The sequence below is a fragment of the Canis aureus genome, chromosome 6 (genome assembly GCF_053574225.1).
Source record: "Canis aureus isolate CA01 chromosome 6, VMU_Caureus_v.1.0, whole genome shotgun sequence".
Taxonomy (NCBI): Eukaryota; Metazoa; Chordata; class Mammalia; order Carnivora; family Canidae; genus Canis; species Canis aureus.
The window spans coordinates 7,779,112-7,801,228 of NC_135616.1; the positions used below are offsets into that span (position 1 = coordinate 7,779,112).

The window sequence follows — 22,117 nt, forward strand, 5'->3', positions numbered from 1 at the left end:
TTAGTTGATACTGAGGGTATTGAAAAAAAATTTACATGGTAGTCTGTTATGTATGAGCTCACCCCTGAGGACCAAGCTTTAGTTGACAACATCCTTTACCCGGGATACATACTCAGAAATTAGTTTTTGTTGTTGTTGTTTCTCCCTATAGATGTTTTAAAAGATAGAATTTAGTTATTTTTTATTTACCTACTAAACTATTCCTTGCTGATTTTATGAGCTATTGGTAATGGCCTGTGGGCGGCTGAGCTATGGGTGATGGCCTGTAGGTGTCTTTTTGGCCAAAAATTTAAATTACATTGCATCTTTACCTCATGAGAAATGATAATACACATCCTTTACATGAAATGAATGTTCATGGTGGCATTAGGCATAATTGCTCAAAACTGGAAACAATCCAAATGTTCATCATCACGTGAACAGATATACCAATCGTAGTTTATTTATGTAATGGATTACTAGTAGTATTAAAAGAACCAAACTACCATCACATGCAGCAAATGGATAAACCTAAAAGTTACTGTGAATGAAAAAAGCCAGACACAAGAGTGCATTTTGTATTTATAGTTCCACTTTTATGAGAGTTAAAACCAACCTAAGGTGTTAGAAATCACCAGAGGGCTTGCCTAGGCAGAGGAGGACAGTCAGGTGGAAAAGTCCTCAGAGAGATTCTGCAGTCATGAAAACGTTCTTTCTTTTGACAGACTTACACTTTTTTGATGGACTTGTGGTTATATGGGTAAAAACATATAGTTGGAACTAACTGAATTACAGACCTAAAATACATGATTTATTGTTTGTAAATTATACCTCAGTAAAAAAAATAAAATGATTTGATTTCCTAAAAAAAAATTAATTCTTCTTTTCAGTGTGATTTAAGGGGCTATTGCTACTATGAACCAAGAACCCACAGCTATACTAATGGAAAAAAAAGTTGTTCTTGAGAAATAAGATTTTGTTCACTGAAATTTAGAAAAAGAGTGAGACAAGCTAAAAAATCACAATCATGTCAAGGAAAAAACTACTAATCTGGAAAATAAAGACGAAGAAACACAGCAAACAGACTAACATGAGAGCAAATTTAGGAGATATGAAATTCAGGGGTGCCTGGGTGGCTCAGGGGGTTAAGCATTCGACTTGATTTGGGATCAAATCGCAGGATCGTGAGATGGAGTGCTAGGCATGAAGCCCGCTTAAGATTCTCTCTACCACTGCCCTTCCCTTCCCCACCTCCCCATCCCCTAAAAAAAATAAAGGAGAAGATACTGAAATTCAATTAAAGCAAAGCAACAATCATCTAACATGTGTTCTAGAAGGATGGAGACACAGAAAATGAGAAGAAAAAAGATTACTTAAGACATAAGAGAATTGAGTGTCCAGAAACTGGAGGGAATGAAACAGGTAGAAAGAACCTGCCAAGCAGAGGCCAAAATGAATGAAATAAAGGGAAGATCCTTATTAAAATTCATAACTCCAGGAATAAATTCAAAATAAATTAAAAATTCAAGAATTGGCAAGGTAAACAAAAAAACTTATTTATGAAGAAGTGAGTTTCAGGCAACTAAAATAAAAGAAAAACAAATAATGTTAGAGTGCAATAGTCAGTCAATGATCAATAAGAAATTCTACTATAAAGGTTTTCCAGGACAGCTAAGATTTTCTATTAGTAATGGTCAATCAGTTGACACATGTTCCTATCAGGAACATCAACATGGTATCTAGAGTTTGCTAACCATCTTATAAATATAAGGATTAAATCTGCATGCTATGTTGGCAACATAAAAGGGAAAAGTCAGAAGTTCATGCTAAGGTTGGCACTGCACTGTCTTGCAGTTGTACCAGCACTAGTCTACCCACCGTTAGTTTACCCATTTTGTGACTAACACAAATTCCTTCTTGTTTAAATCAAAGTTCTTTAGATTTTATTTTCCATGAAGCAAACATAGATATAACTGACATGTTTTAACACATGCAATGATTCTATTCTGCAGTGAGTTATGAATCAATAGCAGGGACAGCCATTTGATTTTCACTTAAGACACTGGAAATAAACAAGGTTAACTACTTTGTTTTTTGAATAAACTAACACCTCAAATGACTAATTCATTTATGTAGCCTGCACATTTTATCTATATATGGAGTGATTTGCAGAGGTTTGTTATGATGGTAAACTGGGTTGTAAGACTTTTGTAAATACCCAAATTCAGTGGCATCTGCAATTTAGAGTCAAGGGTGAATCACATATAATACATAGACTATTTCTTTATTTTAAGTAGATTATCACAAAATAAATACTGTGGATGTTAATAAAATTGTAAGATGTAATACGGACTCTTTTTTAAAGGTTTATTGAGGTATGATGTACAATTAACTGCAAATATTTAAAGGGTAAAGTACACAGTTTGAGGTTGTTTTGAGAAATATGTAGGCCTGTGAAACCATCACTACAGTCAAAAAACAATGAACAAAACTGAAACCACAAAAATGTTCTTATACCCTTTTGTCAATCCCTCTTTCCTTCCTGTCCTCATCCACTCTCAGGTCCCCAGGTAATCACAATCTTCTTTCCCTCACTATAGGTTAGTTACATTTTCCTTAATTTTACATAAATTGAATCCTTTTGGTCTGGATTCTTTTACATGGCATAACTACTTTGAGATTCATCTACATTGTACTTATCAATAGTTCATTGCTTTGTATTGCTGAGTAATGTTCCGTTGTATGGATATACCAGATTTGTTCATCCATTTACCTGTAGATAAAAACTGTTCCCAGTTTTGGGCTATTATGCTAGAAAACATTTGTGAATAAGCCTTTGTATAAATATACATTACATACGAGGAGAATAGTTGGGTCTGTGGTAGGTATATGCACAACATTTTAAGAAGTTGCCAAATTATTTTCCAAAGTGGATGGACAATTTTATATTCCCCCTAGCAGTGCAGGAGAGCATCAGTTGCTCTGCAGCCTTAGCACCAGTTGATATGGTCAGCTTTTTTCATTTTAGTCATTCCACAGGTTATGTGGAAATAAATCACCGAGGCTTTATTTGCATTTCCACACTCACTAATGATACTGAGCACCTTTCATGAGCTTATTTTCCATCCACATAGTTTTGGTGAGGTGTTTATTCAAATCTCTTTCCCATTTTAAAAGATAAGAAAAGACCGAAAAAATTTCTACTACTGGAAAGCTCAATGTATATTCTTGAAAGAGAAAAGATGATTTATTTTCAGAAGTAAAGATTTGCGTGGTTAAGGGAACTAAAGGTTAAATACCAGCAGGGAGCAGATTGGGGATAATTTTTAATAGCAAAGGAAATTTTATATTATTTCTATAAACAATTGGGGTTATATTCTGGGATTAAATGGGAAAGTTACATCAGATGATCAAATCGCTCTTTCCTAAAATCTAATACAGTGAACAAAACATAACAATAATAGGAAAAAGGATTCCCAGCAACATTTACATTGAGTGGTGACTGGACAGAGATACTCTAGGAATAATATAAATTCTTTTCTATAATCCAACCCCCCTTCTCATCAAAAAACCACTAATGGGGATCCCTGGGTCGCGCAGCGGTTTGGCGCCTGCCTTTGGCCCAGGGCACGATCCTGGAGACCCGGGATCGAATCCCACGTCGGGTTCCCGGTGCATGGAGCCTGCTTCTCCCTCTGCCTGTGTCTCTGCCTCTCTCTCTCTCTCTGTGACTATCATAAATTAAAAAAAAAACACTAATGAAGAAAATAAATGAAGAAAATTTTGAAAAAGACAACTATCATATTCAAATTATGAGAGAAGACAACCAAAAGTGTGAGTAACCACACTTTCAATATATGCATATCCTAACAAAGACTCTCCCAACACCATGTAAGGAAGGAGAGAACCTATTGGATCCACCATCCTGTCTTTTGCTATCTGGGAGGAAGTTAGCAGAAGGAATATAAGGACGGAAAAAGAAAAAAGAAAAGAAACTATGTAACTTCCATCAAACCAGAGAAAGGATAGCTTACAATAGGAAAGCACATAGAAACCTGTGAGAAAAGGCTCTGGGCTGAACCATAAATGAAATCACCTCTCCTGGTTGGAAATGGATATAAGCTCCATCCTCCTCCTCAGGCTTGCCCATTCTGCCTTCTCCAAGTCATGTGGGAGGAGAAGTGCAGATGCGGCAAGTAGGGAGATGGGAAAGTAAGGGAGGCACTGGACACCTGGGGTTACAGGTATGGTCAGAAGGCCTCATGTTCCCCTTGCACTGGATAAGCAATAGAGGACACATGAGGACACCTGCCTCTCCTCCAACAGATTAATGGAATGAACACTCTTAGGAGAATTTTTTTTTAATAAAAGAAAAAAGGTAAAGAAACTAGATCTGCCCCCAGAAAAGGCACATAATCATTGGTTTTCTGGGTATTTATCTGTTTTTATAGAGAATGCAGTTATTTGTGGGTTTAACTATTAAGCTTGGCTTTATTTACTACTGAGTATTTTCCTGCAAATTGATTAAAGGTAAACAGGTACGTTGAGAGCTGTAGCTGTCCAGCCATCTTAATAATGGTGAGCCATTTTGAAGTTTTGCTTGATTGTCTTGAAAAAATGACTTCTTCATTCATCCTTACCCCCAGTTTTCCTGCTGTAACTTACCAAGGAACCACTTGTTTTGATAACTCCTGGCAGCTCTTTTTCCTCCTGGGTGCCATCCAACTGAGCAGTATGGCTGTCACAGGGGTCACTTGGCTAATGAGAGAAATGAAAATCATTTGTATCCAGGCATATCTGTCCCAACATGATTGTTTATTCAATTATACATTACACACGACTCTACAAATGTATAGCCATGTGGTGATAAATGGGAGTTAATGACTACCTGGGCAACGGTAATGGCATTCACCAATTCATCCACAATTATCCTAATCCTTATACGCGCCGTGTTTTACAGAAGAAGTTGGGTCTCAAAAGCAGACACTGTTAATTGCCAGCCAAAATCCACCTTTCTTTTCTTCTTTAAGTTATGAGTATCATGATCTGCTCCAAGATGCTATGCTAAACTAAAAAGACTAAAGTGTGATCATATAATGGCTATGACCAATGAGATACAAGTAGACTCCTACTTGGTAGAGCATCTAGGAAAGCTAATGTTTTCTTGTTAAAGCGGATCTATCCACTGATGCTTCTTCATCACATGGACATGGTGCCTGAGATGCCCAGATACTCTATAAGCATTAAATATTAGTCCATATGCTAAAGTGGTACACAATGGAAAGATGAAAAAGTTGGTAGATCCATGCTAAAAGATATCAGCCACACCAGCCTCAGACTTCTTATTTTGTAAGGACAATAAATCTCTAATTGTCTAAGTCATGAAGCTTACTGATTAAACTATGCCACTTTAAAATCAGACTTTATGACTTTTTGTAATGATTTATAAATCAGCAAGAGTAGTCAGTTTTTTTCAATTAAGAAACTGGAAATACGTTGGATTGACAATCTCACAAATACATTATGATTGAACCAAATATTTCATTCCCATTCACTGAATATTGTAAAAGCTCTAATTTTCATTATGCAGCAAGGGTATTTTGGAGACTATTCTGATTGTGATAGATAGCATTATAGGTCTTGTGCACATACTTTAAGGTTTTTAGCAGCATTTGTGATACAATGGCATTCCCCTAAATAAAATGCAATTATTCTATTCCATGACTGAAACAATATTTTGCCAAATTAAACACAATGGATATTAATGAAACCATTAATTCTACATGAGATTTCAGGAACTGTTATTTTTCACCTGCTTTCCCATATTTTCTAACTTTCCCTCAAAGTGTATGCATTATATTAAGAAAAACAGACATCCGTATTGAAGTGGAAACAATGCTAAAGAGGCAGTACAAGAAACCATGTCAGGACAGAAGACTGAGAGCACACCACTCAACAATCACTCAGAATTAGAGAAAGGTGTGTATTGTTATAAGAACAGCTGCAAATGGCACTGGAAACCACTAAGGTGTCCTAATAACAAGTAAGAAATTCTTGGAAGTTCCTGGGAAGTAAAATGTAAACAATTTATTTTGAAATTATACAGAACTTAGCCTAAGAACAGCATAAAACAACACTGCTGGCAAGGAAAGGGTAAATCTACAAAAAGCAAACATACAAACAACCAAGTAAGCTCAGTGTGAAAATTTCAAAGAGCAGGAATGGGCTTTAGCTCAATGGCCACAATAATTTATGATAAAGTGTTTCTTCAGTGGAAGGACTATAAAGACCTCCCAAAGGCTCTCTTTACACTGAAGAGCAGGCAGCAGCACTGTGGTGAAGTGAACCACCTGCCTTGGGAAGTCGTCCAGGGTTGAGATCAAAACACATCTCAATATCAGATTATTCTGGACCTCCATGAAAGTCAAGGAAGGAAGAAAAAAAGGAAAACATTAGTTTTGTCTTGGATAGCAAGAAATGAAGTCATTCAACTCTTTCCCTTTGTTATGTGCTCGTGTGTGTGTGTGTACATGTGCACATGAGCGTGCATACTCACCCATACGTACAGTTAAACGAACTTCCATTCACACACTGTTCACATACCTTACTGACTTACACAGTGCCCCAAATCAGCCCTCTTATTCAATAAAGAATCCTTTGGGAAAATATCTATATCATGGCAGAGAAATCATATAGCAACAACAAATCCTAAGTCATTGATGAGTCAATTTATCCCATTAATAAATATAAATCAATCACCAAAAACCATCCATTGGAGAAAATTAATGTAATGAAAAAGCCACTCATGGCCAAAAATCACCATTCTAAAAAAGTACAGTGATAAACATTTCGGGGAAAAAAAACGAGGTAAGGGAAAAGGCTTAAAATAATTTCAGAGAGATTTGAGAAGATATTATAACATAAATCAGGACTACCACAATAAAGGGGAAGTCAGTGAAAAAGAAGGAGTTCTTATGAATTAATGGTATGACTACTGAATTAAAAATCAGTAGAGGCTAAATTATAACCACTCATGGCAAAAATGAGCATTAGGAATCTACTAAATGATGTAGATAAAATCTAGCATACAGAGCAGATAGGAAAAAAGACAAGGAAATATAACAGACAATTTGAGAACTATGTGAGTTTAACATGAAGGCAATGAAAGGGAGAATAGAGAAAATGGAAATAATAAAATAATTAAAGAAATAATGGAAAGAGAATGCCTGGTACTGAAATAAAAGGAACCTTCTTCAGAAACGAAAAACTACATGTTCATCATAATTTTTAAAAAAGATGTCAGGGGCACCTGGGTGGTGTGGTCAGCTGAGCATCCGATTCTCAATTTCTACTCAGGTTGTGATCTCAAGATCATGAGATCATGCCTTGTGTGGATCTCCGCGCTCAGTAGTCTGCTTGGGTTTCTCTCTTCCTTTGTCCCTCCCTACAACCTCTCCACCCACAAACACATGCACTTGAGCTCTCTCTCTCTCTCTCTCTCTCCCAAATATATAAATACATAAACCTTTAAAAACTAATAAAAATAAAAAAATAGTTTTAAAGAAAGGATGTCATATCCTGATGACAGTTCAGGGCTCCAACACTAATGATATATGTAAAAGGCTTCCAGAAATATAAAAATGAGAGAAGGATACAAATAAAGGAATAAGATTTAGAAAGACATCAAACTTCTCAACATTAACATTATATGAAAAAGCAAAGAGATTAATATTTACACATTTCTGAAAAAATAAATATGTAGGGTCTAGCACTCACCAATTTAGGATTTAAGCTTTTTTTTGGATATGAAAAATTTAATAACCACAGATATTTCTTTCCAGATTTGCTCAAAGGATAAAAGGCACAATCTGCTAAGATGTAACATTTTGTAAAATATATGATTATGCAAATTAATGTTTGTACTATTCTCTGTAGTCACTCTACTATGTTAGCCCTCACCGTAATCCTGGGAAGAAGAACAGTACTTGCTTTTTCATTCTAGAAACTGGCCAGTAATTCAGAGGTAGGGCTGGAACGAAACTTTAACGTTCTCTGCTGTCTCACTGCAAGATTTCTTCACATGTGTTTGGCACCAAATATGCCCCTTTATTCACCTTTAAAAGGTGATAATGCCTTCAGGGAACTGAAATACACAAAATAGTGATAAAAGGGAAAAGAAACCAAATAAGCCTAGACTAATTATGAGAGTCCATGGCCAGGGTGATGTGTTGGGGGTGGTATATAAGACTTCAAGTAAAGCTCACTTTTCCATTCTGCCTTGACAACTGGTAAAGGTGGAAGAATAAGTGGTCTAATTACAAGCTCCCCTCCTACTCTACTCCCTCATATAAGCTCCCCTAGACAGACAATGCTCCTTATCCAGGGGACCAGAAACAATTCCTGCTTATCCCTGAGTAATGGGCTTTGGTTCCCTGTCAGCTGGTGGAATTATTCAAACAAGCCAATCATATCTTCCCGTGGGAACTAAAGGGTACTTCACTCTACAAAGCCTGCTTCCTACAGCCCCTGGTTATTCACTCTGTTCCCAAGTGCACCCAATGTGTGGCTTTGTGCAGTGTCCTCCTCCCCAGGCTGTGAGAACATGTGATAATAAATTGCTACTGATGTTGTCTGTCCATTCTTGAGTGTCAAGCCACCCCTATAACGCTAGCGTGGGAATCACTCCCTAACCCACAGGGTGAAGAGGAGGCAATCAAAATAGTGGACAGAGTCAGCTAGGAAAAGGCTGATAGAAATCCACTATTTGAGAACACTCGTATATACTCTGCATGCCCCTCCTCTGGCTGGTCTGAAGGAATAAAGAGCAGAGAGGAATCACAACTTGAATCAAGAGTCTTGGTTGGAAGTAAGGTATGTAATACTCCCTACAATGCAGGAGCAATCTAAAACCTGAGGACACTTGCTGCCGATTCAACAGAAAGAGTAAAGACTTCTAACTAAATGGAATTAATACTCTTGTGAGAAAATAATGAAATCAGAAAAAAAAAAAAAACCTAGTGACAAAATTTATAAAACAGGATTGCTCACAGCCTGGATGACCACATTCCACCTCCAGAACTTGACCTACCCTCAAGAAACAGAGAACACAACAGAAACTGGCCACATCCAAACCTTTAAGCAAAATTTGGAAGGAACTAAGAGCTAGCCTGTGTTGGGACATTTTTTAAAGAGACAGAATGTCCCACGTAAAATATGAGTAAGATGAAATTAAATGATATAGAAACTAAAGATCATTATTCATTAGATCAAGGAAGAAAAAAAAAAACTAGAGTTCAGGAGAAGGTAACATAAAAGTCATAGCAGAGGAAAACCTCTCATAGTAAATTTTCTGCTGTCATGAGTCCAAGTGGAGGCAGATGTCAGTAAGCCCAAGTCCTTCTATGTCTCCTACTCTGGGTGCATCACTTCAGTAAGAGGAACCAGGCCTTATGCCAAGTGGTACAGGTAATGGCATGGGATTCATCTCACAAAGAAAAAAGCCTTCTACTGCGATCATGTCCTTGGCAGTTATGAACTCAGGTTAGCACTCTTTGAATCTCTGTACTACAATAGACAAAGTAGGTTCTGATGAAATGTGTTTACTTCCTGTACTAGATAGTGTACTTTTCCCCATTTACTGTTACACATTTAAGATGCTACAGTGCTGTCTCCCATAAAATATTTACAATGAGAAAATAACTGAAATGCCAAAGTATTTCTTATATCGAGAATTAAATCAATATTGAAAGATACATGCAGAGCAGCATAAGACATCCCATTAGGTGCTCAGCAAAAAGAACAAAAGTTTAGCTGATGACCTCCCTGACATGTTGACTTCTGGCTTGGGCTGGAACTGTAGCTGTGGTTTTGTTACTGAGGTGCAGACAGGCCACGTAGTTGTTTGTGGATTAACTAATTAATTATTTATTCCTGAGTTTAAGAGTCTCTGTCTTCTTTGTTATAAGGCAAGTAGGCATTTCACTCAAGTTTTCCTGGCTGCCTCAAAATAATTCCTTTTACTAGCCTCCTTACTCTTAAGTCCCATTGCTTTATCTTACCAGTTGCCCATTTCTGCAAGGAATGGCTGATATCCCTTCTTCATCCAGGGTCACATCCAAAAGAGGAATTGGTATACAACAAAAATCATCTGGCTATTAAGAAAAATGAAAGTGCATTTTTATTCAGGGTAATTGTGCGTTTAATTATGTATTCTGCAAAATATGTGTACATTCACACAGATTTGTGGAGAGATCCACAGAGCTGACTGCTGTGCACCAACACTGAGAGTCTACTACATTTAGGCATAATGATAGCACTGGTCTCTGTGGACAATACTATTAACTGTTTACTCCAAACCCAATCACCAGGCTTCCTTGAAAGGATCCTGATTTTTTTTTTTCGGGGATTTTTGTGTCCAACTAAAAAAAATTGTTGAATTCTTAGGTTCTCTTGCAGCTTAGATGATCACATTACATTTCTGGGCAATTAAAGGTAACTGGAATTCTACAGAGTAATATTTCCAGGAAACTAAGGTCAGAAAGACAAGTCCCAGGAATGGCCAGGAACATGAATATAGTGCTAAGAGTGGCCCAACAAACTTATAAGCAAAAGGATGAAGGATATATAGGAATGACAAAATAGAAAGCTAGAAGGAAGACGGATTCATGCTAAAGCAAAGGAACACCTACCTTTACTTCTTCCTAAGGAGAGAAAAATAAATCCGTATTTGTATAACTCATGATCTCTTGGGTTTTCTGTTACATGAAGTGAAATGTGTATATAGGCAATATAATTGTTTTTAAAAACAGGGTGCATGATGGGGCTCCTGAGTGTCTCAATCAGTTGAGCATCCATCTATTGATTTTGGCTCAGGTCATGATCTCAGGGTCATGCGATCGAGCCCCATACTGGACTCTGAAAATTTTTATGATTTATGAATGTATTCTCTCTCAAACAAACAAACAAATAAATTAAATAAATAAATGCAGGGTGCATGACTATATTTACGCAATATGTCAGTCCCACCCTTGACTAGTTGTTTATCAATTACAAAACTGGAAATAAATTAGATTGACTGTGTTGCTTGATTGAATGTGTTACTGAGAAACATTTGATTCAGATCTTCAGAAACAAATGTATTTGGGCACTGAAATTCTGCTGATGATGAATAGTAGTACTGTAGTCTTTGTATTATGTATCCAGAGGCTGATTTAGTGTATAATAGCTCTGCTAACACAAGGGTTAAATATTCTATTCCTTTATGGCTAGAATTCCTCTGAAAATTATATTTATTGGATATTTAATTAAATCATAAAATTTTATTTAGTCCTATAGAAGCAGTCATTTTTTTTACCTTGCTTGCCCATATTTTCCAGTAAAGATTATGTACTATTTTTATAATAATAAGGAAAAACACATTTTTTGGAAGGAACAACTAAATACTACTGAAGAATCAGCATAGGAAAATTGGATCAAGATAGCGAAATTCACATACCACTTTCTCCTCCCCCACCAAATCACTGAAAGTGTCAAAAGAGATACCTTCTTCAAAGAGTAGATCTAGAAACCACTAAAGATTTCCATTAGCAGAACAGAAATTGTTGGATGTTCCTGGAAGATAAAAAGCAAGCAAGAATGGTTTGATAAGGGTAGAGGAAAACCTCAGCCTGAAAAAAGCTACAAAGAAAAATGTGTAGAAGATAAATGCTGATCTAGAAAAAACACATATCCAGTATGAGAGTAAAAAGAACAGCAAGGCCTCCCCAATTCTGAAGACAGTGGCCAGAGTAACTGAAGAATGTTTTTCTGAATAAAGAGGCCAGGAAACCTTCCCTCCTTCTAATACTAAACAGCAGGCAGCAGCTAAATGTGATTACAGGATAAAACCCAACAAGTAGTGACAAAATGAGTGCCTGCCTTAGAGGTGGGAGGGGAGTTGTCCTAGTGTAGCGGTCCTGGACAGAAAATTAAATTGCCCTTCACTGGAACTTTCTAAAAGAATATAGATAGAAGTAAGACAGAAGTATAAAAAAGGAAGCCAGGTTTGCATGAAAAGCAAATAAATTATAGTTCTTTAGGATTATCATTACTTTGGCACTGATACCGTATTCGTTTGCCTTAAAGTGAAGTGTAACAGCTGACTGTCCACTCACATAGGCCAAGAGTACATCCACTAGGAGAGTTTCAGGAAGAAAATAAGTCTACATAAGTCTGCATAGGAAACATACAGTCTTTACCTATACTCAACAATCAATCCATCAATCAACCTAGTCCTCCATTAATAGTAATCAACTCCAATGATCAAAATCAACCAAATAAGGATGCCTGGGTGGCTCAGCAGTTGAGCATCTGCCTTTGGCCCAGGGCGTAATCCCAGGATCCGGGATCGAGTCCCACATGGGGCTCCTTGCAGGGAGCCTGCTTCTCCCTCGGCCTGTGTCTCTGCCTCTCTCTCTCTGTGTCTCTCATGAGTAAATAAATAAAATCTTAAAAGAAAAACAACCAAATAATAGTAATGTAATGATGCCAAAAATAAACAGATGACCCTGAAAAAAAAAACAGTAATTCAAGGAAAAGACCACTTTGGAATTTAAGGCTTAATTTAGTACATGGAGAATACAAAGAGGCTCCTGCAGCCAAGGAACAAGAGTAGATCATTAAAATACAGAGGAAGTCAGGGGAAAGGAGAGGCTTCAGGAAATTAACAATATGGCTATTAATTTTTTAAAAAATTAATGAAAGCCTGAAGTATTGATACCACTATGGGCAAATTACTGTTATATTAAAAAAAAATTGTTGAAGGGATAGCCAAGAATGCAGAACAAACATACACACAATAAAGCTTAGAGAACAAGAAAGCATTTAAGAGATACTGAGGTTCAATCTAAACAATGTAACAGTTATCTAACAGGAGTTCCAGGAGATAAGTGAGAAAAAGAAGGGAATAAATGCTGGTTTTAAATGTTAGAAGACAATATGTAGAACCTAAAGAATGAATGAGCTCTCATATTGAAAGAGCTCACTTAGCAATGACCAGGATGGATGTTTTAAAAAGGTAAAACTGGTAAAATTGCAGGGTTCCAATAATAAACATAAGGTTCAAAAGGCTTCCACATCTGTATACAAAGGAATGATCTGTAGAGATACAGTGCTTTCCCACAGCCAACAGTGCACGAAAGAAGACAATAGATAAGTATCTCCAAAATTCTAGAGGAAAATTATTCTCAGCATGGGGTTCAATGTGCAAAAAATTAAGAAAAGACTACCAAAATCTACATATTTGTCTTTTAAATTACTAAATTTAAATCTTCACAAGGTAAGTTCACTGAGTCAGATTCCTACGTCTAAGATTAATGCAAACTCACCTTATGAAACCCGTGATGTTAAATCATTAAGAAAGTGAAATGGAAACTTCAGGTGACTGTTTTATTAATGCACATAAATTATGACAAAGAAAGAAAGAAAGAATAGTAGAGAATGGGGAGTGGGAGAAACAGAGAAACACACACACACATAGAGACAGAGAAGGAAGAAGGAAGAGAAGCACACAAAGAGACAGACCAGGACAGGCAGGTACTTTGGGAAAGAGAAGGAGGGAGAGAGAAATTGATATTTATGCTGTCAAGTTCAGATAGGAAACTTAAAAGGTTCAGGTACATTTCTAAGAAACTTCCAAGTCTACTTACTTGTAGAAGCAGATGTTGAATTTTTGAGGAAGAAAATCCATGAAGATGTTTATCAGGCCTGATATAATTGTATATATACCATTTTTTTTAAAGCTAACTTTATGTGGTTTTTTACATTTTTGATGAAGAACAATCTGAATGCTGAATCTGCATATACAATGCCAGGCTTTCACTGATTTTCAAATCCTAAACTTCTCAGGATAGCACAAGACTTCTACTCTCTGGAATATATGGACTTCCTTTCACCCACAACCACTCTTCCCGCTACACATTTATTCTCTATTCACTCTGGAATGGAGCTTCAGCAGCAAGACTGGAAGAGAGAAGACGACGATGGGCAGGAGAAAGAACACTCAGGGCCATTCCCCATGCCCACAACAAACGTGGTCCTCTTTCTGCCTTTGCTGGAATTAAATACCAGTTTACCTGTACCTGCATGTTATGGAAAAATAAAACACTCTTCATTCATTTTTATGCTTAAAGCCCCAATCAATAAGTGCCCACTTTACATTTCCCTTCAGGGTCTAAGTAAAAGAGGGAGGAACACTGTTTCTTTTTTCTTTTCTTTTTTTTTTTTTTTTTTTTTTTTTTTTTTTTTTTTTTTTTTTTTTTTTTTTTTTTTTTTGGTATGTGACTAGAAGTCCAAAGTTTTGGAAAACCTAAAGATACCTGTCTGCATCTTCTTGAGTACCTGCAAAATTCAGAGAAACTATAGATACTCTCCTATTTTGGAGTTTGCTGGGGAAGAGCAAAAAATCTTAGTTTGAAGTAGCTGGAAATAGAAATGGGAAAGGAAGCATGTAGACCAAGTTCTTAGGACTCTCCTGAAATGATCTGGGAGATAAATGTGAAATGACTCAGGGAATTTAAATCAGCAGGGTAAACCTTACCAAAGAAAAGGTTGGCCAGGACTCACACGGCCTAAAGCCCTTGCCCTGGTTGTGGGTGTCACTTTTACTCAACTACAACTATAGAAAATCTCGCCTTCCACAAAGATACAGGTTTCAACTAGGATGAAAGTTGGAAGACAGAACTAAATGCACTGCCACAGTACATAATTTTGTACAATATAAGGTTCTCGAACTGTACTACTCAATACATTAGCTATAATCCATATGTGGCAATTTAGGTTTAAATCAATTAAGATAAAATAAAATTAAAATTTCAGTTCCTTATTCTCACTAGCTACATATAGGACACACACTGGCTGTCCCTATTGCACAGCACAGAAATCATTTCCATCACTAGAAAGATCTAAAGGACAGTGCTATTCTAGGGCATTATTAGCACAAATGCAAGAGTTAACTTGGAAATATGAGCTTCCCTGGCAACAACTCAGTGTGATTAATATATCTAAGAGAAGATATGACTTACAGATAACAACCTAAAGTAACTCAAATTGGAGGTGCCTTCAACCAAGCCTGCTACCCAATGTCCTTGAAGTTTTAATTTATGTCATTATTGGTGTTACATTTAAAAGGTAAGAAACATAAATCTGAATGATTAACTTAACTTGCCCCAGGCAACTATCTGTAACTACAGCACAATATCAAGTTTCTTTTTTTTTTCCTACATACTAATTATCCCCAAAGTTCCAAGAATTCTGTCTGCGTAGAACCTAATATAGGATCTTGCACAGAGAATGTATACAGTAATACTGGTTGCATCAGTGATGCAGTCATTGGTTTCAATGATGCAATGAGTGAAGAAATAAATGAGTGGGAAGGCAGAGCTAACAGTAAAACAGACAAAGCAATAGGTAAACATGACCAACAGCCTCAGAAGTAAAGCTGTGGCCATGGAATTGGTAAGAGTAAGCTGGAATTTCAACCAGGCATTTCTCAGAAAACATGTGATGCTTCCCTTATGGTTTTCTGAATCATTCTCTTGCCCACTTAATTAATGCTGGTATCTTTCACTTTCTACCATTTAAATTTGTTTGAAAATAAAGGCTACCCTACTCATTCTCCCACTCTAACCTCTTTAAAACTAACCAGCTGAACTTGCTTAGAATACTTTGGACCTATTTCTCTGTCCAGAGAATTTCCACCCAGTGCTAGATTAAGTAAATGCTCTGTGCAATCTATCCATAAAGATTTGCTCCATTACCAAGTAAGTTATTCTCCAACTCAACAAAGAAGGGAATAAATTTAGTGTTGAGAGAGACTGCTATAGGGGGGATAAGGAATGATTGCCTAAGTTTCAAATCTGCAAAATTTTGCACTCTGCTGTATGCTTTAGTTGTCTCTAAAAGAGACAAGTTGACCAGCTTTTTCTAATATTTTTTTCATGTTCTCCTCAAGCCAAAAATTTTAAGCCATGTTCATTACTTACAGGAGATTCGCTGACTCCAAAAATATCTCTGACATCCCGAACAGATTGTTTGTTCTTTTTTCTCATGGTTTGAGTATAAGTATTATATCTCTTTTTCACGGCAGCTGCTTGGGTTCGAGTTAGCGTAGAGAGCAAGGCTTTGCCATCCTCTTCTTCATCACCCGAAATCAAGGTCGATAAACCCACATCTTGCAACCACTCGGCTTCAAGTTCTCCTTCTGAAAAATAACATTACCAAGAAAAGGTTAGAACATTCTGCATTTGGTTAGATGATGTGTATATCTAAGGCCTCTGCATATCAGTGAGTAGGAAGTGTCAGTAAACACTATACTAAGGTCATCTTGGACCCTGAAGATATCCTAAGTTAAATAAACCATACAAAGATGAATACCATATGATCTCACTTCTATGTGAAATCTTAAAAAAAAAAAAACAACACATACACACACACAGGCTTATAGATTCAGAAAATAGATTGGTGGTTGCCAGAGGTGGGAGGTAAGACGTAAGTGAAATAGGTGAAGGGAGCAAAAAGTACAAGCTTCCAGTTATAAAATAAGTAAGTCATGGAGATGTAATGTACGTGTTGTGATGGTAATACTGTACTGTATATTAGAAAGTTGCTAGGAGAGTAGATCACTGTCATCACAAGAAAAAAATCTGTAACTATGGTGATAGATGTAAATTAGACTTACTTGTGGTGACGATTTTGTAATGTACACAAATACCAAATCATTATGTTGTACACATGAAACTAATAATATGTCATATGTGAGTTATACCTCAATTAGAAAAAAAAAAGACCATCTTTTTTTCTGGAGTAATCAGAGTAATCCTATAGAAATAAATGAAAAACCAGTATATTTTTTTAAAGATTTATTTATGTATTTGAGAAAGAGAGGGTGTGTATGAGTAGGGGGAGGGGCGAGAGAGAGAGAGAAAGAAAAGCACACTCCTTGCCAAGTGCACATGGATGGAGCTTGACACAGGGTTCAATCCTATGACCCTGAGATAATGACCTGAGCCAAAATCAAGAGTCAGGGATCCCTGGGTGGCGCAGCGGTTTGGCGCCTGCCTTTGGCCCAGGGCGCGATCCTGGAGACTCGGGATCGAATCCCACATCGGGCTCCCGGTGCATGGAGCCTGCTTCTCCCTCTGCCTGTGTCTCTGCCTCTCTCTCTCTCTCTCTCTCTGTGACTATCATGAATAAATAAATAAAATCTTAAAAAAAATTAAAAAAAAAAAAAAAAAACAAAATCAAGAGTCAGACACAACCAAATGAGCCACCCAAACACCCCGTATGATATTTTTTAAAGAAGTCAAATTTTAAAGTATTTTCTAGGAGAGTAAGGTTAATTGGTAAATTTAGTAAGGTGATTTTCTTTGCCAGAGAGTTAGATATAAGCCATATCTGGACTTCAATTCTCAAACAATGATGAAATATGAATATTTAAACTAAAACTAATAGAAAAAGGGTGGTTTCGTAGTACAGGAAAGGGTTTTTTAATCACTCAAATGTTGGTTCAAATCCCAATGCAACATTTACTGGGTGAATGGCTTTGGAAAATTTTTAGATATCTCTAGGCTTCAGTCTTATTGGCAAAATTGAGGTATATAATGAGATGTATTAGGTTGCTATGAGAATTGTTTTATCAATTTATTCATGAGAAATGGCAAACAGTCTGGAACAGAGGATGAATTCAATAGATATTCATACTCTCTTGCTTTTCTCCATAGTCTGAACATTAGGTAATCTTTACTTTTTTTTCCCAGAAGGCAATTTAAAAAATTTGAAATTCATCTAATGAGGGTTAATTGCTATTATAAATTAGGTGTGCAGAAATAATTTTAAAAATTCAGAATAACAACATTAGGTAACATAAAATCCACTACAGATACATTTCTGGGAATTATGCTAAACAGGCACTACCTAAATAGATTTGTTTAAAGAGCAGATTAGATTGATTTGTAAATAGTCTGTCAAGTCATAAGTCCAAGACTCTCGGGACTCTGCTTACATTATTGCATCACTGGTATACGAACAAAGCCTTCTAAACATACTTTACAGGTCCAATTTCTTAGCTAAGCAATCTTTTCTCTGCTATCTTGTTTCTATTGTTCATTTCCTTTATAAGCTATCCCTTTAACAGAAAATGCAAAGGTAAACATAAGCTTACTAACCCTAATCTAAAATAATAAACCTTTTAAATTAGTGAGTTATGACTGAAATCTTCCTTTACTTAAGCCTTAGATAAGATTTTCACTTTTTAAGACAAAATTTACAAATGTAGTTTAATATTAAAATTTTAAAAATTGGGACACCTGGGTGGCTCAGTGGTTGGGTGCCTGTCTTTGTTTCAGGTCGTGATCCTAGGATCTCAGGATCCGGGATCGAGTCCCACATTGGGCTCCCAGCATGGAGCCTGCTTCTCTCTCTGCCTACGTCTCTGCCTCTGTCTCTCACTCTGTGTCTTTCATGAATAAATAAATAAATCTTTAAAAAAAAGTTTTAAAAATTAGATTTTTCCCCTCCACCTCTATAAACAGTAATCAAATAATAGATCCATGAAATATGAATATTTAAACTAAAACTGTAATAGAAAAAGGGTGGTTTCATAGTACAGGAAAGGTTTTTTGTTGTTGTTTTTTCAGGAAAGCTTTTTTTATTTTTTTATTTGTTTTTATTTTTATTTTTTTTTTTAAGATTTTTTTTTTTATTTATGGTAGTCACAGAGAGAGAGAGAGAGAGAGAGGCAGAGACACAGGCAGAGGGAGAAGCAGGCTCCATGCACCCGGAGCCCGACGTGGGATTCGATCCCGGGTCTCCAGGATCGCACCCTGGGCCAAAGGCAGGCGCTAAACCGCTGCGCCACCCAGGGATCCCAGGAAAGCATTTTTTAATCACTCAAATGTTGGTTCAAATCCCAATACAAACATTTACTAGGTGAATGGCTTTGGAAAATTTTTAGATATCTCTAGGCTTCTATTCAAAGAATAGAAGGAAGGAGAAATTGTGGAGTTAACATATGCTAGAGGTGAGGATAGTCTAAATCCTTGTACTCAGACTACAGAATCTGTAGAATATACATTTTTCATAGGAAAGAAAAATGTCGGAGTAGAGATCAATGTTACTCCTGTAACAATACTAAATTATAGAGATCACAATCCTGGGTCCATGACTCCAATTGGTAAATATATAACTTTCACATAGAACACGTCTTTGAATTTCAGCTCCATACATCCAACTACCCTCCCAACATCTACTTGACTCTATTAATAATATATCAAACTCAACATGTTCAAATCTGAACACATGTTCTTCATTCCCAACTCTAGGCCTCTTTCAGTATTTCACATTTCAGTAAATGAAACCCACCCCCATCTATCTAATTCAGCAAAAAAAAAACTTTGGGAACATTATTGACAAATCCTTCTTTTACACATCAAAACCAATACATAACCAAGTCCTTCTGATATTAATTCCTTATTATTTCTAAAAAATTTCCCATTTTATTTATCTCTTCTGCTCTGACCCTGGTCCAAACTACCAAAATCTCTCACCTGAACTGCTGCAGTTGCCTCCTAGCTGTTCTTCCCATTCTGGACTCTCTTTCCAACCCAGTCTCCATATTGTAACTAATTTAGATCTTTCCAAATGCAAATACTAAGGCCTTCTCTAAATTAATGAAACAGTTCTTCTTCACTCTTGAGATTAAGATTAAACCCTTAACATCTCCCACAGGCCATGAAGCTGCTAACCTTCCTATCCACAGCTTGTACCAGGCTCTCTTCACTCTCTTCTCTCTAGCAGTACTGGCTTACATTTGGTTCTTCAAAAGTCCCATGCTATATCTTGTTACAAGGCCTTGGACATGCCAATCCTTCTATTTGGTCCCCTACTTATAGGCCATTCAATCTTTCAGATCTCAGTTCATATATTTATTTCTCAATGAAGTCTTTTTTTTTTCCTGAACACTTCAGTCATGGTCAGGTCCTACTGTTTCCCATCTTAAACCTGCTGTGTGTCTTTTCCTTCAAATAATTTTCCCCCAAATGTATAAATAGATACATCTAGTTATATCATTTCATTCATTATTTTCTTTCCTCCTAGATTATTACCTCCAGTACAGCAGGAAACATTTCTGCCTTTGTTTATAACTCTAACATCAACATCTTACAATGTCTATTGAACTAATTAAATCCCAATTTAAATATATAATTATTCTAAGAAAATGAATGAAAAACATCAACTTTCAAAAATGACTGTACCTATCATACATACCATTCTGTACTGAAAATCCACCAGCTTAGTAGCTTTGTTAGAGAAAAATATCAAAAAAAGGAATAAAATCTTCCAATAAAGGTAGAGTAGTAGCCTGTATAAAAATAACAGTTCTGTGTACAATTATGAACTCTGAACTACATACTTAAAATAACCATTCAAGAGTAATGAAGAAGAACCAAGTGTAGGCAGAATTTTGATACAAGAAAATGTACTGTATGAGATTTGCATCTTTTGTAGATGCAACTGAAGTCATTTTCCTATCCTTACACTATAGAGTGGATAGAACACAAATAGTGTTAATAGTGGACACCACTATTAACAGAAAACCACAGTCTAATAATAGAAGAGTCAGAGGATAGAGTATGGGATAACTAAGATTTCTGGAAAGTGAGAGGCATACTCCTGTTAGGAGGGAACCCCATCAGAAAGGGCTCTAGAATCTGTGCATAAACTCTCATTAAGTCCTTAACTAAACATTAAACCAAAAAGATATATGTGAAACTCCAGGCATCCTATTGAAAAATAGTAGCCAAAAGGCTAAAATAAATTAACCAGGCTGCATAGTGCAGAAAAGATAGTGTTGGGAGAATGAGTACAACCAAGTTAACCACTAAAACTGAAATTAACTCCATTTAGAGGAAGATAATGGGATACGGTCTCTGAAACATATTAACAGCATTATAATATTACATTACCAAAGATGTTCCACTAGGGTATTTAAAAAAACAACAAAAAAAGGACTAATTTGTCAAGAGAAAGGGTGATCAACAGAAAGTAACTCTGAGATGATTCTGATGTTGGAGAAAGACTTTAGGAAAAGATTCTTATGAGTGAATAAAGAATTTCAGCAAAGAAAAAAATATAAAAAGGAAACTAAAAGAAGCAATATGTAAATTATAGAACTAAAATTAAAATACATTTTTAAAAACTTGCTGAAAGGGCCTAATAGTGTATTAAGGACTTTAATAGAAAGGGCTGGTAAACTTAAAGATTACATCAATAGGAATTATCCAATCTGAAAGACAGAAAAGTATTTTTAAATATTTGAGACCAAGTGACCTGATGGGAATGTTAAGTATAATGTGTGTGTATATATATATATATATATATATATATATATATATATATATATATGTATATATAGAGAGAGAGACTTTCAGAGAAGAGAGACAGTGGGGCAGAAAAAAAAGTATTTGAAGAAATAATGTCCAAAAGTTTCCAAAGCTGCTGAAAAACCAGCTAGCTTAACTAATACCAAGTAGCTTACATACAAAAGAAACTGCACTTAGGCGTCTTCAAGACAATCTGCTAAAAACCAAAGACAGAAAATCTGAAAGCAGTCTAAGACAAGAGATTACATATAGGGGAACAAAAATATGAAGGCACTGACTCCTTATTAGAAACAATGGGGGTCAGAATATAGTAAGATGATATTTAAAACAGCCTGAATGAAAATAAAAACTTGTCAACCACTAATTATATGTCTAACAAAAATATCCTTCAAGAACGAAGGTAAAATATTCATTAACACATGAATAAAAACTAAGAAATCTATTGCCTGCAAAATTGCTCTATAATATTATGCTAAAGGAATCTCTTTAGGCTAAACGACAAAACATCAGATGGATACCAGATATACAAAAAAGAAGTAGTGGAATGTTAAAAGTGCAGATACTGATTTCTTTAAAGGACATATGGCTACTTCCTCCTCCCCCGAAATTAAGTCTTGAAGCCTAAAGACATTACTCAATGCACAGCAAGGTAGGTGTTCATGCAGAGGAGTAGGGTAGACTGCCATGTTGGGAGTCCAAGTAGGATGAGCAGGACAAGAATG

At 36.2% G+C, this 22,117-nt stretch overlaps 1 protein-coding gene across 20 annotated transcripts in view; it reads right to left on the reverse strand.

Moving 5' to 3' along the window:
• Positions 1-22,117, reverse strand: part of ARHGAP28 (Rho GTPase activating protein 28) — a 257,341-nt gene that overhangs the window by 66,584 nt on the left and 168,640 nt on the right. For 17 of the 20 annotated variants that reach the window (XM_077900033.1, XM_077900028.1, XM_077900031.1 and 14 more), the window contains 3 exons: positions 15,999-16,216; positions 10,038-10,130; positions 4,645-4,737 (listed from right to left, as the gene is read on the reverse strand). In XM_077900033.1, the coding sequence (XP_077756159.1) occupies positions 4,645-4,737; positions 10,038-10,130; positions 15,999-16,216 (404 nt within the window). The remainder of the gene's footprint in view (positions 1-4,644; positions 4,738-10,037; positions 10,131-15,998; positions 16,217-22,117) is intronic. The other 3 variants (XM_077900021.1, XM_077900019.1, XM_077900020.1) reach the window with 1 other exon arrangement.